Source organism: Triticum urartu, chromosome 2 (assembly GCF_003073215.2).
Source record: "Triticum urartu cultivar G1812 chromosome 2, Tu2.1, whole genome shotgun sequence".
In the NCBI taxonomy this organism is placed as follows: Eukaryota; Viridiplantae; Streptophyta; class Magnoliopsida; order Poales; family Poaceae; genus Triticum; species Triticum urartu.
In genome coordinates this window covers 414773259-414784306 of record NC_053023.1, presented here as the reverse complement: position 1 = coordinate 414784306, position 11048 = coordinate 414773259, and the positions used below count along the sequence as shown (strand labels likewise).

The 11048-nt window shown below is 43.9% G+C and overlaps 1 protein-coding gene and 1 non-coding gene across 3 annotated transcripts; one reads left to right on the top strand and one right to left on the bottom strand.

Annotated features, from left to right (window-relative positions):
* The first annotated feature begins 294 nt into the window (after window positions 1–294).
* Window positions 295–10549, top strand: LOC125537610 (uncharacterized GPI-anchored protein At1g61900). 2 transcript variants are annotated; one of them, XM_048700937.1, is made up of 8 exons: window positions 295–481; window positions 696–902; window positions 1017–1601; window positions 2457–2702; window positions 2853–2864; window positions 9489–9632; window positions 10038–10091; window positions 10168–10549. In XM_048700937.1, exons 1-8 carry the CDS (start codon window positions 430–432, stop codon window positions 10245–10247), a joined length of 1380 nt encoding a protein of 459 aa, XP_048556894.1. In that variant the 5' UTR covers window positions 295–429; the 3' UTR covers window positions 10248–10549. The 2 variants fall into 2 exon arrangements, with proteins under 2 accessions (XP_048556894.1, XP_048556893.1); XM_048700936.1 differs by having other exon boundaries at window positions 296–481; window positions 10035–10091.
* Window positions 6647–6720, bottom strand: TRNAM-CAU. Its single transcript has one exon. It is a non-coding gene; the product is annotated as a tRNA-Met (tRNA).
* Window positions 10550–11048: the final 499 nt, after the last annotated feature.

The following is an 11048-nucleotide window of genomic DNA, read 5'->3' as shown; positions in this document are numbered from 1 at the left end:
CGTACTCAACTTGTCGCCTAAGGAATATAAAGTAGAGAGGCTCGAAGTGGCTGACTTAAGCAAGTGTTGACTCATGGAGAAGTTGACAAAATTTGTTCGTGGCCCACCTTACAAGATTTTTTTTTTCTTGAAAATAAAACAAAAAATACGTTTGCTATCTTGAATTTTTCTTGTCGTTCCAGTACTGGCGTTGAAACAAGAAGGCAATTAGGCAAATGCTCCAGCAGATCTTGTCCCGGGTGTACCTAGCAATTCGCAGCACTCCCCTAGCTGTCCACTTTCTCCACTTCCCTTTTTTCTCACACTCACACACAAGCAGCGGCTCCGTCCCTCCCTCTCCGGCCTCTGCTCTTTCTTCCTCCTCCTCGTTGCCGCAGCCGCAGCCGCAGCCGCCTCCGCCCCGCCTTCGCCGTGCGCTGCGGCCGGCGGATGGGACCCGCAGGCCGGCTGTCCGTGGCGGCCGCTCTCCTCTCATGCCTATGTGAGTAGCTCTCTGCTGATCTGCTGCCTGGCTACACTCCGATTCTTCCCCTTCTTGCAAATTACTGAAGTGCGCCCAGCCGCCGGACATACGAATGCTTGGTCGTAGCCAGTGCTGGTTCTGCCTCTGTGCTGGTTCTCGATTTTGATCTGTCATGGAGGCGAAATCCTAGTTGCGGGAACAAGCGACTGATTCTTGATTTGTCAATGTGCAGGTTTACATGGGCTGTTGGGGAATTCCGGGCAGGCATTTGGTCAGGGCCCGCCGGTGCTCCACCGGATCGACCACGCGGAGGAAGATGACGACAGCGGCGGCCTCATGCCGGAGCTCTCGCCGACCGGCTCCCCCCAGCCCTTCGTCCCCTTCCTCGCGCCTGCCCCTCTCGCGCCCTTCTACAACAACTCTACGCCCAAGTTGTCAGGTCTCAACTCACTGCACATTTCCATTTCTATTTCTATTTTGTCAGTGTAAATCAAGCTGTGAACTGAATTCCCCCCCACCCTCCCCCCCCCGCCCCCCCCCCCCCCCAATGCAGGCAAATGCTCACTGAACTTCACTGCCATCAATGGCCTGATGACCACCACGGCCGTCGACTGCTTCGCCTCATTCGCTCCGTTCCTCGCCAATGTCATCTGCTGTCCCCAGCTCCAGGCCACTCTCACCATCCTCATAGGGCAGTCCAGCAAGCAGACGGGGTCCCTCGCTTTGGATCCCACTCTTGCCAACTACTGTCTCTCTGACGTCCAGCAGCTGCTCATGAGCCAGGGTGCCAGTGATGATCTCCACAGCATTTGCTCCGTCCACCTCTCCAATGCCACCGAGGGGTCGTGCCCCGTTAGCACCGTCGACGCGTTTGAGAGCGTCGTCGACTCGTCGAAGCTCCTCGAGGCCTGCCGGAAGGTCGACCCTGTTAACGAGTGCTGCAGCCAGACATGCCAGAGCGCTATAAGTGATGCTGCCCGCAAAATCTCTTCCAAGGACGCTGCGTTGACAAGCGACACTGCCAGTCCCAAAGTTGACAGTTGCAGGAACGTTGTACTTAGATGGTTATCCAGCAGGCTTGAGCCATCATCCGCAACCAAAATGCTCAGGCAGATATCAAACTGTAATGTCAATGGAGGTACGTACATTCAAACTAATAACTTGCTTAAATGTGAATTATGATCCCAGCAGTCAGTACATTTTACTCTTTTAGAACGACTACATACATTTATGTCATTATCCTGTTGAGCAGGCAGATTGATTTACTTGAATTTTGTAGTAACATAAAGACAATGTTTGCACCCATTAAACTGATAGAATGTCACCAATTCCACTTGTCTAGCTCCATAGAACATACTGTTGGAGCACAAAGATAATACCCATGCATAGCATTACTATATGTATATGTGTGTGTGAAATATTACAATCTTTTCATGGCTATATAGGTAGGAAAAGGCTGCGACAGACATTTAGCTTCAAGCACCATACCACCATACTTTATTTGCTCAGACAAAAACATCGAAATTTAAAGCAAGACACCAAATATTGTGTACATGGGTGCTTGAATTTTTCGTTTGGCCGAGCGGATAAATGGAATGATTTGCTCCTATATGAAGTTGACTTTGTTAAGGCATATGACTCAATAGGAGCTTGAGTTTTTCAGTTCAATCTTCATGTTAGCAATATGCAAGGTTCTCACAATATGTGCGCCATTACCAGCAATGTGTTGGGTGTGACAGGGCTTGAACATATCAATTAGATCGAAAGAATAAAATATTTAGTGCAGTAATACATCAGAATTGCCATGAATGTATATTTGCCAGATTTAAAATGTTTCTTGTACTCTGCCTTTTGACGAACATGTGCAATACCTGGATATTTGTATTTAGTTTCTAATTTATTTAAATATGTGTCTAGGTTCAATTTTATTCTCATTCTTCACTGGCAGCAGCATTTATGTTGAGATTTTCTTTTTTCCATTTGAACCTTCCAGTTTGCCCACTAAGCTTCCCAGACACAAGTAAGGTTGCAAAGGAGTGTGGTGGTACAGTTAAAAACATTACTGTATGCTGCAAGGCGATGGACAGTTACGTATCTCACTTGCAAAAGCAAAGTTTCATAACAAATTTGCAAGCTTTGAATTGTGCGTCAGTCCTTGGGGCAAAATTGCAAGAGATGAAGGTCAGCACAAATGTTTATAGCTCATGCCAAGTAACATTGAAGGATTTCTCACTTCAAGGTAAGCTAGACAGTATATTTTACTTAGATACTTGCAGTAGAGTTATATTTTAATTTGCATCTATGTATCTGTAATGACTGAATTCTTGATCTTTTTCTTTTTGTCTTGGGTATGTGCATTTGACCGAACCCCCTATGATTTGGCATGCAGTTGGATCTCAAGGTAATTTGGCATTTCAAGTTGATTTATATATTTTTTGGCTAGTGTGCATTTTTTTTTGTTCTCAGAACAAATATTAATGTTTTTTTTTGCGTGTCATGCCACATTTTGATTACCCTTTGACGAATACGGTGTTACTTGCAATGTGACTAATGTTGCGTATTCAGTACTAACCATGCTTGTACTTTCAAACATGCTGAGTCTAATAAAAAATAACAGCGTGTGTTAAACATTGTGCCAGATAAATATGTATATTAAGAGGAGGTCAGCAATATAAATTTCAAGTCGTCACAATTTTCTTCTCTTTTCCCGATAAAGGGTGCTTTTACTGACCCATATTGTCGCATCAAGAGAATACAAGCAAAATGAGACACATCCAAGCTTTGCATAGCTAGGATGCACACGGCTACACACACACACAAATGCCGGCATCTAGCAAAGTCATACAAGACCAAAACCATGCCTAAGGCGAAGTAGGTGGGGGGCCTATCTGGAGAGTATGCTGCCACCCATGAACCGTGTCACAATTTTTTATAAGGGTGTAAACCATGATTCCTTTCCTAAAGGCGGAAATCAGAATGAGGAAATGTGATTGATCAGCTTGTAGTAAATGTTTAGATGTAAACTAATAAAGGGAAAATGTTTGTGATCATAAAGATGCCCGAAGAATGGAGGCGGAGTATATTGGTACCAATCAAGAACAAGGGGGGCGTTCGAAGTTGTACTAATTACCGTGGAATTAGGTGATGAGCCATACAATGAAGCTATGGGAGAGTCATTTAGCAATGCTTAAGAAAAATGACAAGTGTGACCAAAATTCTGTTTGGGTTCATGCCTGGGAGGTCGACCATGGAAGCCATTTCCTTGGTACGGCAACTTGTGGAGTGATACACGGAGCAAAATAAGGACCTGCATATGGTGTTCATTGACTTGGAGAAGGCCTAAGATAAGATAATGCGAAATGTCATGTGGTGTGCCTGGGGGAAACACAAAGCCCCAACAAAGTACATTACCCTTATCAAGGACATGTAGGATAATGTTGTGACAAGTGTTCGGACAAGTGATGGCAACACTCATGACTTTCCAGTTAAAATAGGACTGCACCAAGGGTTAGCTTTGAGCCCTTATCTTTTTGCTTTGGTGATGGATGCGGTTACAAGGGATATACAAGGAGATATCGCATGGTGTATGCTATTTGCGGATAATGTGGTGCTGGTCGACAATAGTCGGACGTGGGTTATTAGAAAGTTAGAGTTGTGGAGACAGACTTTGGAATCGAAAGGTTTTAGGCTTAATAGAACTAAAATGAGTACACGAGGTATGGTTTCAGTACTACTAGGCACAAGGAGGAGGAGATAAGCCTTTATGGGCTGGTGGCACCTTAGAAGGACCCTTTCGATATTTGGGGTCAATCCTGCAGAAGGATGGTGATATCGATGAAGACGTGAGCAATCAAATCAAAGTTGGATGGAAGAAGTGGCGCCAAGCTTCTGGTGTCCTCTGCGACAAGAAAGTGCCACAAAAGCTAAAAGGCAGGTTCTATAGGACAAGAATAGGGAACCGCCGAATACACCAGCTACACCTAACATGTGGAATGGATGCATAAGGATGTTGTGCTCTGCCTGGAATACAATCATAAAGTTGAAAGTACCAGAGATTCCTAAAGGCATACCATCAGAAAAGCTTCCTTGACCAATAGGGTAAATCAAGAAAACAGCAGTAGCAGCTGCAACAGGAGCTGAATATGCAACAGCAATCCAAGGACGCATACCCAGACGGAAACTAAGTTCCCACTCACGACTTTCCTGGAGAACCAGTAAAAACTTCTGCCACAAAGAACGGTTGTGATAAGAAACGCTCAATTTTTCTTGCTCTTGCTACAGTTAAACGATCCTCTTCCGATAATTCATCCAAGCCAAGAATTGCGATAATGTCCTGAAGTTCTTTGTAACGCTGTAAAGTTTCCTTAACTCTTTGCGCAGTTTCATAATGTTCGTTGCTCTTTTACCTTGGAAAATTATAGTTACCCCATGGGGAATTAGCAGCGCCCACGAATGATATAAATACTACTGTTGCTTTAGCTTTACTCACGTCAGCGGCATATTTTTATGCTGGTCTTAGCAAAAAAGCTCGGGACATTTTCCATTAAGTAATTTATATGAGTCATTGATCTTCCTTTCATGGGCCCTGTATATTCTTCATACCATTCCTAAAATACAGGAGTAAATTCCTTGAACTGATTGATCCATGGCCTTAGGGCGGAATCCCTTTTTGACTCTGTACCCTTGATTCCACTATGATTATTGATCAATAGTAGAATAATCCCTTCATAGAAATAGGAGACATAATTTAGATGGATATAGTAAGTCTCGCTTGGGCTGCTTTAATGGTAGTCTTTACATTTTCTCTTTCACTAGTAGTATGGGGAAGGGGTCATTCGAGCCTATGGAAATAGGATACTCTGTTTACATAGAAATCCCTACGTCCTTACATTCTATTTAGGATTAGGAATAGGTGTAATCAGACCTGCTTTTGACATATCTATCCTATTCTTATTATTTGGGTACCATATGCACCTCTTTGGGCTTCTATTGAATCGAGAAATTGGATTGTACATCTTTCATCTTTTTGATATTCTTCTAATTGATTGCAATTAAACTCGGCTCAATCTTTTTTTTCTAAAAAAGATTGAGCCGAATAAAAATAGATCATGATACGATCATGAGACTTGACAAATTGAGATTCGGGGTTGGTTTACAGGGACAACTTTTGTAACTTCTTGGTATACCCATGGATTGGCTAGTTCCTATTTGGAAGGTTGTAATTTCTTAACCGCAGCAGTTTCTACCCCTGCCAATAGTTTAGCACACTCTTTGTTGCTACTATGGGGGCCCGAAGCACAAGGAGATTTTACTCGTTGGGAATTTTTTTTTCTAATCCATATCTCTCTCATTCCTTTCTTACAAACAAAAGAGTTTTTCTTATTGAAGGCTGGATTATTATCCATTTTTAGTGTACTATTCTTCTTTCCCTAGGGAGGGGGTATTTAAAAAGAAAAAATGGATAAAGGGTTAATTCGTTCTTGATAGCCATTTCCTTAACAAGTGAATGGGAACATACTCTGGATCGGAATCCGAAGAAAGTACTACTTGATAATTTCTACAATCCGGCTGCACTTTATAATATTTTTTAGTATTTTTCGGATAAATAAGAAAAGGGTGCACGATCTCGACGAATTACTTCTGAATAAATTCAGAAATCATATGGAAGAACCATAGCATTTCGCGACTCATTGGTAAATCAACTTTGATTCTCTATAAACCAAGAATGTGAGACCATTAACACGGTTAAAGCTAAACTGCTTGAAGTCCAGGCAAAAAGAGGTACTCTTTCTACATTCAACAACTCTCGTTCTTTACACTTCTTCTTGGCTGCTTGGCCTGTAGTAGGAATCTGGTTCACTGCTTTAGGTATTAGTACTATGGCTTTCAACCTAAATGGTTTCAATTTCAACCAATCTGTAGTTGATAGTCAAGGTCACGTTATTAATACTTGGGGTGATATCATCAACCGAGGTATTTCTGTAAGTCCTCAAAATGGGATGACGGAAAAACTTTTTGTCCAAACACTAATTGGTCGTGTATTAGCAGACGATATATATATCGGTTCACGATGCATTGCCGCGCGAAATCAAGATATTGGAATTGGATTAGTCAATCGATTCATAACTGCCTTTCGAGCACAACCAATGAGAAATAGAATAGTCCTTTTATACAGACTGCTAAGTGCGGAGACGGGAATCGAACCCGTGACCTCAAGGTTATGAGCCTCGTGAGCTACCAAACTGCTCTACTCCGCTCTGGAGTACCAGAAACTGGTGGACAAAAAAGGCTTGAATACAAGCCTCTAACATGTCTAATGTCGAATCGGGATTCACTAAGACAGAAATAAAGCATTGGGTCGAACTCTTCTTTGGTGTTAAGGTGGTAGCTGTGAATAGCCATCGACTACCTGGAAAAGGTAGAAGAATAGGACCTATTCTGGGCCATACAATGCATTACAGACGTATGATCATTACCCTTCAACCGGGTTATTCAATTCGACCTTGCAATGTTGTATGGTGCTGAATGTTGACCAACCAAAAGGCGACATGTCCAACAGTTAGGTGTAACAGTGATGCACATGTTGAGATGGATATGTGGCCACACAAGAAATGATCGGGTCCAGAATGATGATATATGTGATAGAGTTGGGGTAGCACCGATTGAAGAGAAGCTTGTCCAACATCATCTGAGATGTGTTGGGCTTATACAACGCAGGCCTCCAGAAGTGTCAGTGCTATGCATAGCAGGCGCTTAAAGTGTGTTGATAATGTCAAGAGATGTCGGGTTAGACCAAACTTGATATCACCAAAGAACTAGCCATGGACGTGGGTGCATGGAAGTTAGCTATCCACGTGCCAGAACCATGACCTGGTTTCGAGATCTTATGGGTTTCAGAACGACTGGGAAAAGGTCAAAACAGACGAAGAGAAATAGATTCGCTACCCCCTCGTGTCGTCTCCCCAGGGCGACGCCAGGGGCGAACCCTAGTGCCGCTAGAGACCTCCTTGCGCCGTTGATTTCGTATCCGCTGATGTCGCCGGTGTATGCCGCGGTGGCGGCGGGCTCGGTGCCGAAGGAGCCGGGGAGTCTTTGATGCGGCGGCGACCTCCTGGTGCGGCTGGGCCGTGGCCCAGGGGGAGTTGCGCGCAGCAGCCAGGGCAGCGCCCCTGGTCGTGCGGTGGCCGCGCTAGCCTCCATGGCCCACAAGATCCCACGTCTCAGGCGATGGTGGGCGCGGTGGCGGCCGCGGATCTGATCCCCACCAGATACATCGTCGGTTTTGCCTATGGCCGGCCGGCGGCGCGTTGAGGGATCGGCGAGGCTTGCTGTGTTCCCTGCTGGCGTACTAACAGCTGCATGCGCCGTCATGGCATAGCTCAGCATGGATCCAGCCTGCTGCTGGTTTGGAGTGCCTTGATTGCCGGTGAAATCCGTGTGGACCTTGGTCATGGCAGATGATGGCGGCGTCTTAGGCGTCATCTCCTTGTCAAACATCGTTGGTTGCAACCGTCATCACTTAGTTTCAGATGCTCCGAGGGAAACTATAGATCTGGGTCTCTCGGATCGGACGTTGGCGGTTCCTTCAGGGCCGTTAACCCTCTTGGGGGCAACGTTTTGGAGCAGGTGCTGGATGGAGGGAACAAGAGGAGGAGCGGTGTTGCATCTACCACAGCGGAGTCTCGGCGACAGGCGCATGTTGATGGACTCGCGCATGATGGTGGCGTTACCTGGCGTCGTGGTGACGTGGATGGTAGAATGGCCTGGCGAGGTGAATGCGTTGATCGCTCCTGAAGGTGGGACGACGGAAGATGGTGGCGGTTGATTCTAGAGTGTGCGCATGTGATGTGCTCAGAGGGTCTAGCTAGACCGGTTGGTGCTCTCTGCTTGCCGGCAGGCGGCCTGATGAGGCCACCTGATTAGATGGTGTGTGTTGATGTGAGGTCAGGGCTTGTAGGTGTAGCGACAATTGTTGCCAGGACGTTGGCTTTGGGTTGATTCATGTATTTGTTTTGTTGGGTTCTGTTGAATAATATAATAAAATGGCTGTGTGCACCTCTTGATGCAGAGACCGGGGGTAATCTTCCTTTTCGAAAAAAAGGGTTTCAGGTCTAGCCTACACAACTCTTGTTGTTCTAATCAGCCATATGAATCAGTTCTGACTAAAACGAGCTGTATGAATTAGTTCGATACGGAATTGTAGTTAGTCTTAAATCAGTTCGGGAGGACTCCACTTGCTACCATCCAGAGATGGAAAGACATACAATGTTCAAGATACCGGTAACTGGTACCGGCAAGGTGCTGAGTAGGGATTAATCGGCGAATCCGGCATTTAACTGAATTTATTGGTAACCATTTATCGGTAGGTTAACTAGAGCCATATTTATATATCCTAGGCTAATAGCAACATGCAATGTACCAAGTGTCTAAATATGCAATCCTAGGCTACATAGCAACAAGGAAAAGTATTGCCTTGGTGTTCTGATGATGTTGCAGCCAATCTGGAAGGCCATAGACCTGCACATCGAAAAGTAGGGAGGGAACAGGCCAATTTTGGGCTAAAAAATGCGTAGCAGGACAATAATTCGGCCTGACAGCTGATAAATCAGCTCGTCAGACAAATTAACTGGACCGACCAGTTAATGGCTTGAATAGCACGTTCCCATATCGGGAGAGGTCCGAATAGCAGTTAACTGACCATGTTGGCAGTTAACTGACCGATATTTGGAATAGTGGACATATATAAGTTGAAGTCTTAAATTCTTAATATGCTCATATTAATTCCTACTAAGAAGAAACCAATACACTGAGATAAATATCTGCCAGTTATATAGCGAAACATTTATTTCGATGATGTGCATTTTCGCCTAGCTGCCAGTTAGTTCTGTTATACAGCCCAGACTGGTTGGGATGTCAGTTTTAGGCCTTACTAGTTACATTGAATTTCACACCATAAGTTTGAAAGCAGCTTAAGAAACTAGGCTTGATATATTGTTGCTGATCCGTGCTTTGTGGTTGGATGCAGAATCTGGATGCCTTCTTCCAAGTATGCCCTCTGATGCATCATTTGACCCTTCTTCTGGAATTAGTTTCACATGTGATCTGAATGATAACATAGCTGCCCCATGGTCGCCTTCTTTGCAAGCATCGGCTTCAACATGCAATAAATGTACGTTATGTTATCTACCTACGGTGCTGATTATGCAGTTGTTTACATACTTGATCTCTTCTTGTTGTTTCTCAAAATTTAAACTATTCAGCAGAGTAGGCTACTTACAAATCGAAATCTTCTATCTAAATCTGCTGTAATATTTTATCTCTCTTTTGCTGAAATAACGTCAAATGAAATCATTATCATTATGCCTTTTTTATATACTATTATAAATTGCCTGTACCTCTACAACTTTCATCTTGGCTGTAAAGTTGTGTGCTGCGAACAGTTGAGCCAAATGGTTGTGGCATTGGAGTACTTCAATGTGCATCGACAGTTGCAACCCGTCACAAGCTTCCTGCTGTTTTTGTTGCTTTTATTCAAGTTAGGCTTCCACTTAACTTTTGGCCATTTTTTCAGCAGCTGCTCCTGGTCCAACAATCCCAGAGAGGCCTGCGGCGACATCGGCGCAGAACGGTAAGCTCAAATGTTCTTCTTTCTCCGTCGTGGTGCATTCTGGAGCCTATAAAAGTGACGATCCCTTTTTTTTCAGGTGTCAACCACAACAGACTGGAGCTTAGCCTAGCCGTCTGCTTTGGCGCCCTTGTGGCCACTATTTTACTTCAAGTCTAGTTCACCTAGTTTGTCAAATTATCCAGAGGTTGAGGAGAGCTGATTGGAACTGTGAACCGCAGAGTTTTTGTGCGTGCTTGGTCATCGCATCAGAGCATTGTAACTGGTAGCTATTAGTGTAATTTGTTGTAAGCCACAGAATGACAGTGAATGCAACACTGACTCTAATTTATTACTATTATGCCTTTTGTATAGCGAGTAGTGAAGGTTCCATAATTCTGCATGACAACTTGGATAGACTTGATTTTGTTGTCTAATGGTTTGTCACTTTATTAATGATTTTTATCATTGGTTCACCTTTATATTGTTTGTTTTATTGTTGTTATTAATTATAATTATAATTAATGAAGGCCTCAACAAGTCGGAAGCATGGCCTGCTCAGGAAACTCTGTTTTGAGAGATGGATGTCAGGAGCCTTTCCCGTGATCTTTGATCTTGTTGCAGCTCATCTACTTCCATGTGGCTGGCTGGCTTTGGTTTCAAAAAAAAAAAACCCAAAAAACTTTCATGTGGCTCATTTGTTATAGTATATCGAAAATATACCTACTTGCCATGTCAGCACCAAGTACTCAAAAATATATCATCTTGCCTTGTCTGCATAATCGGGCTGATTCATTAGAAGATACTGCATGCATATTTTTTTTCTTCGATAAAAAGCATTTCATTGAATTGAAATATCAAGGTGATACAATCGCATCGAAAGAACGCCCGGCCTCTGCATAACCACATGCATATATGCCAGTACAGATCATCAACTTGCATGAGCAGATACAAATTCTACATCCATCTGCAGTGTTTGTG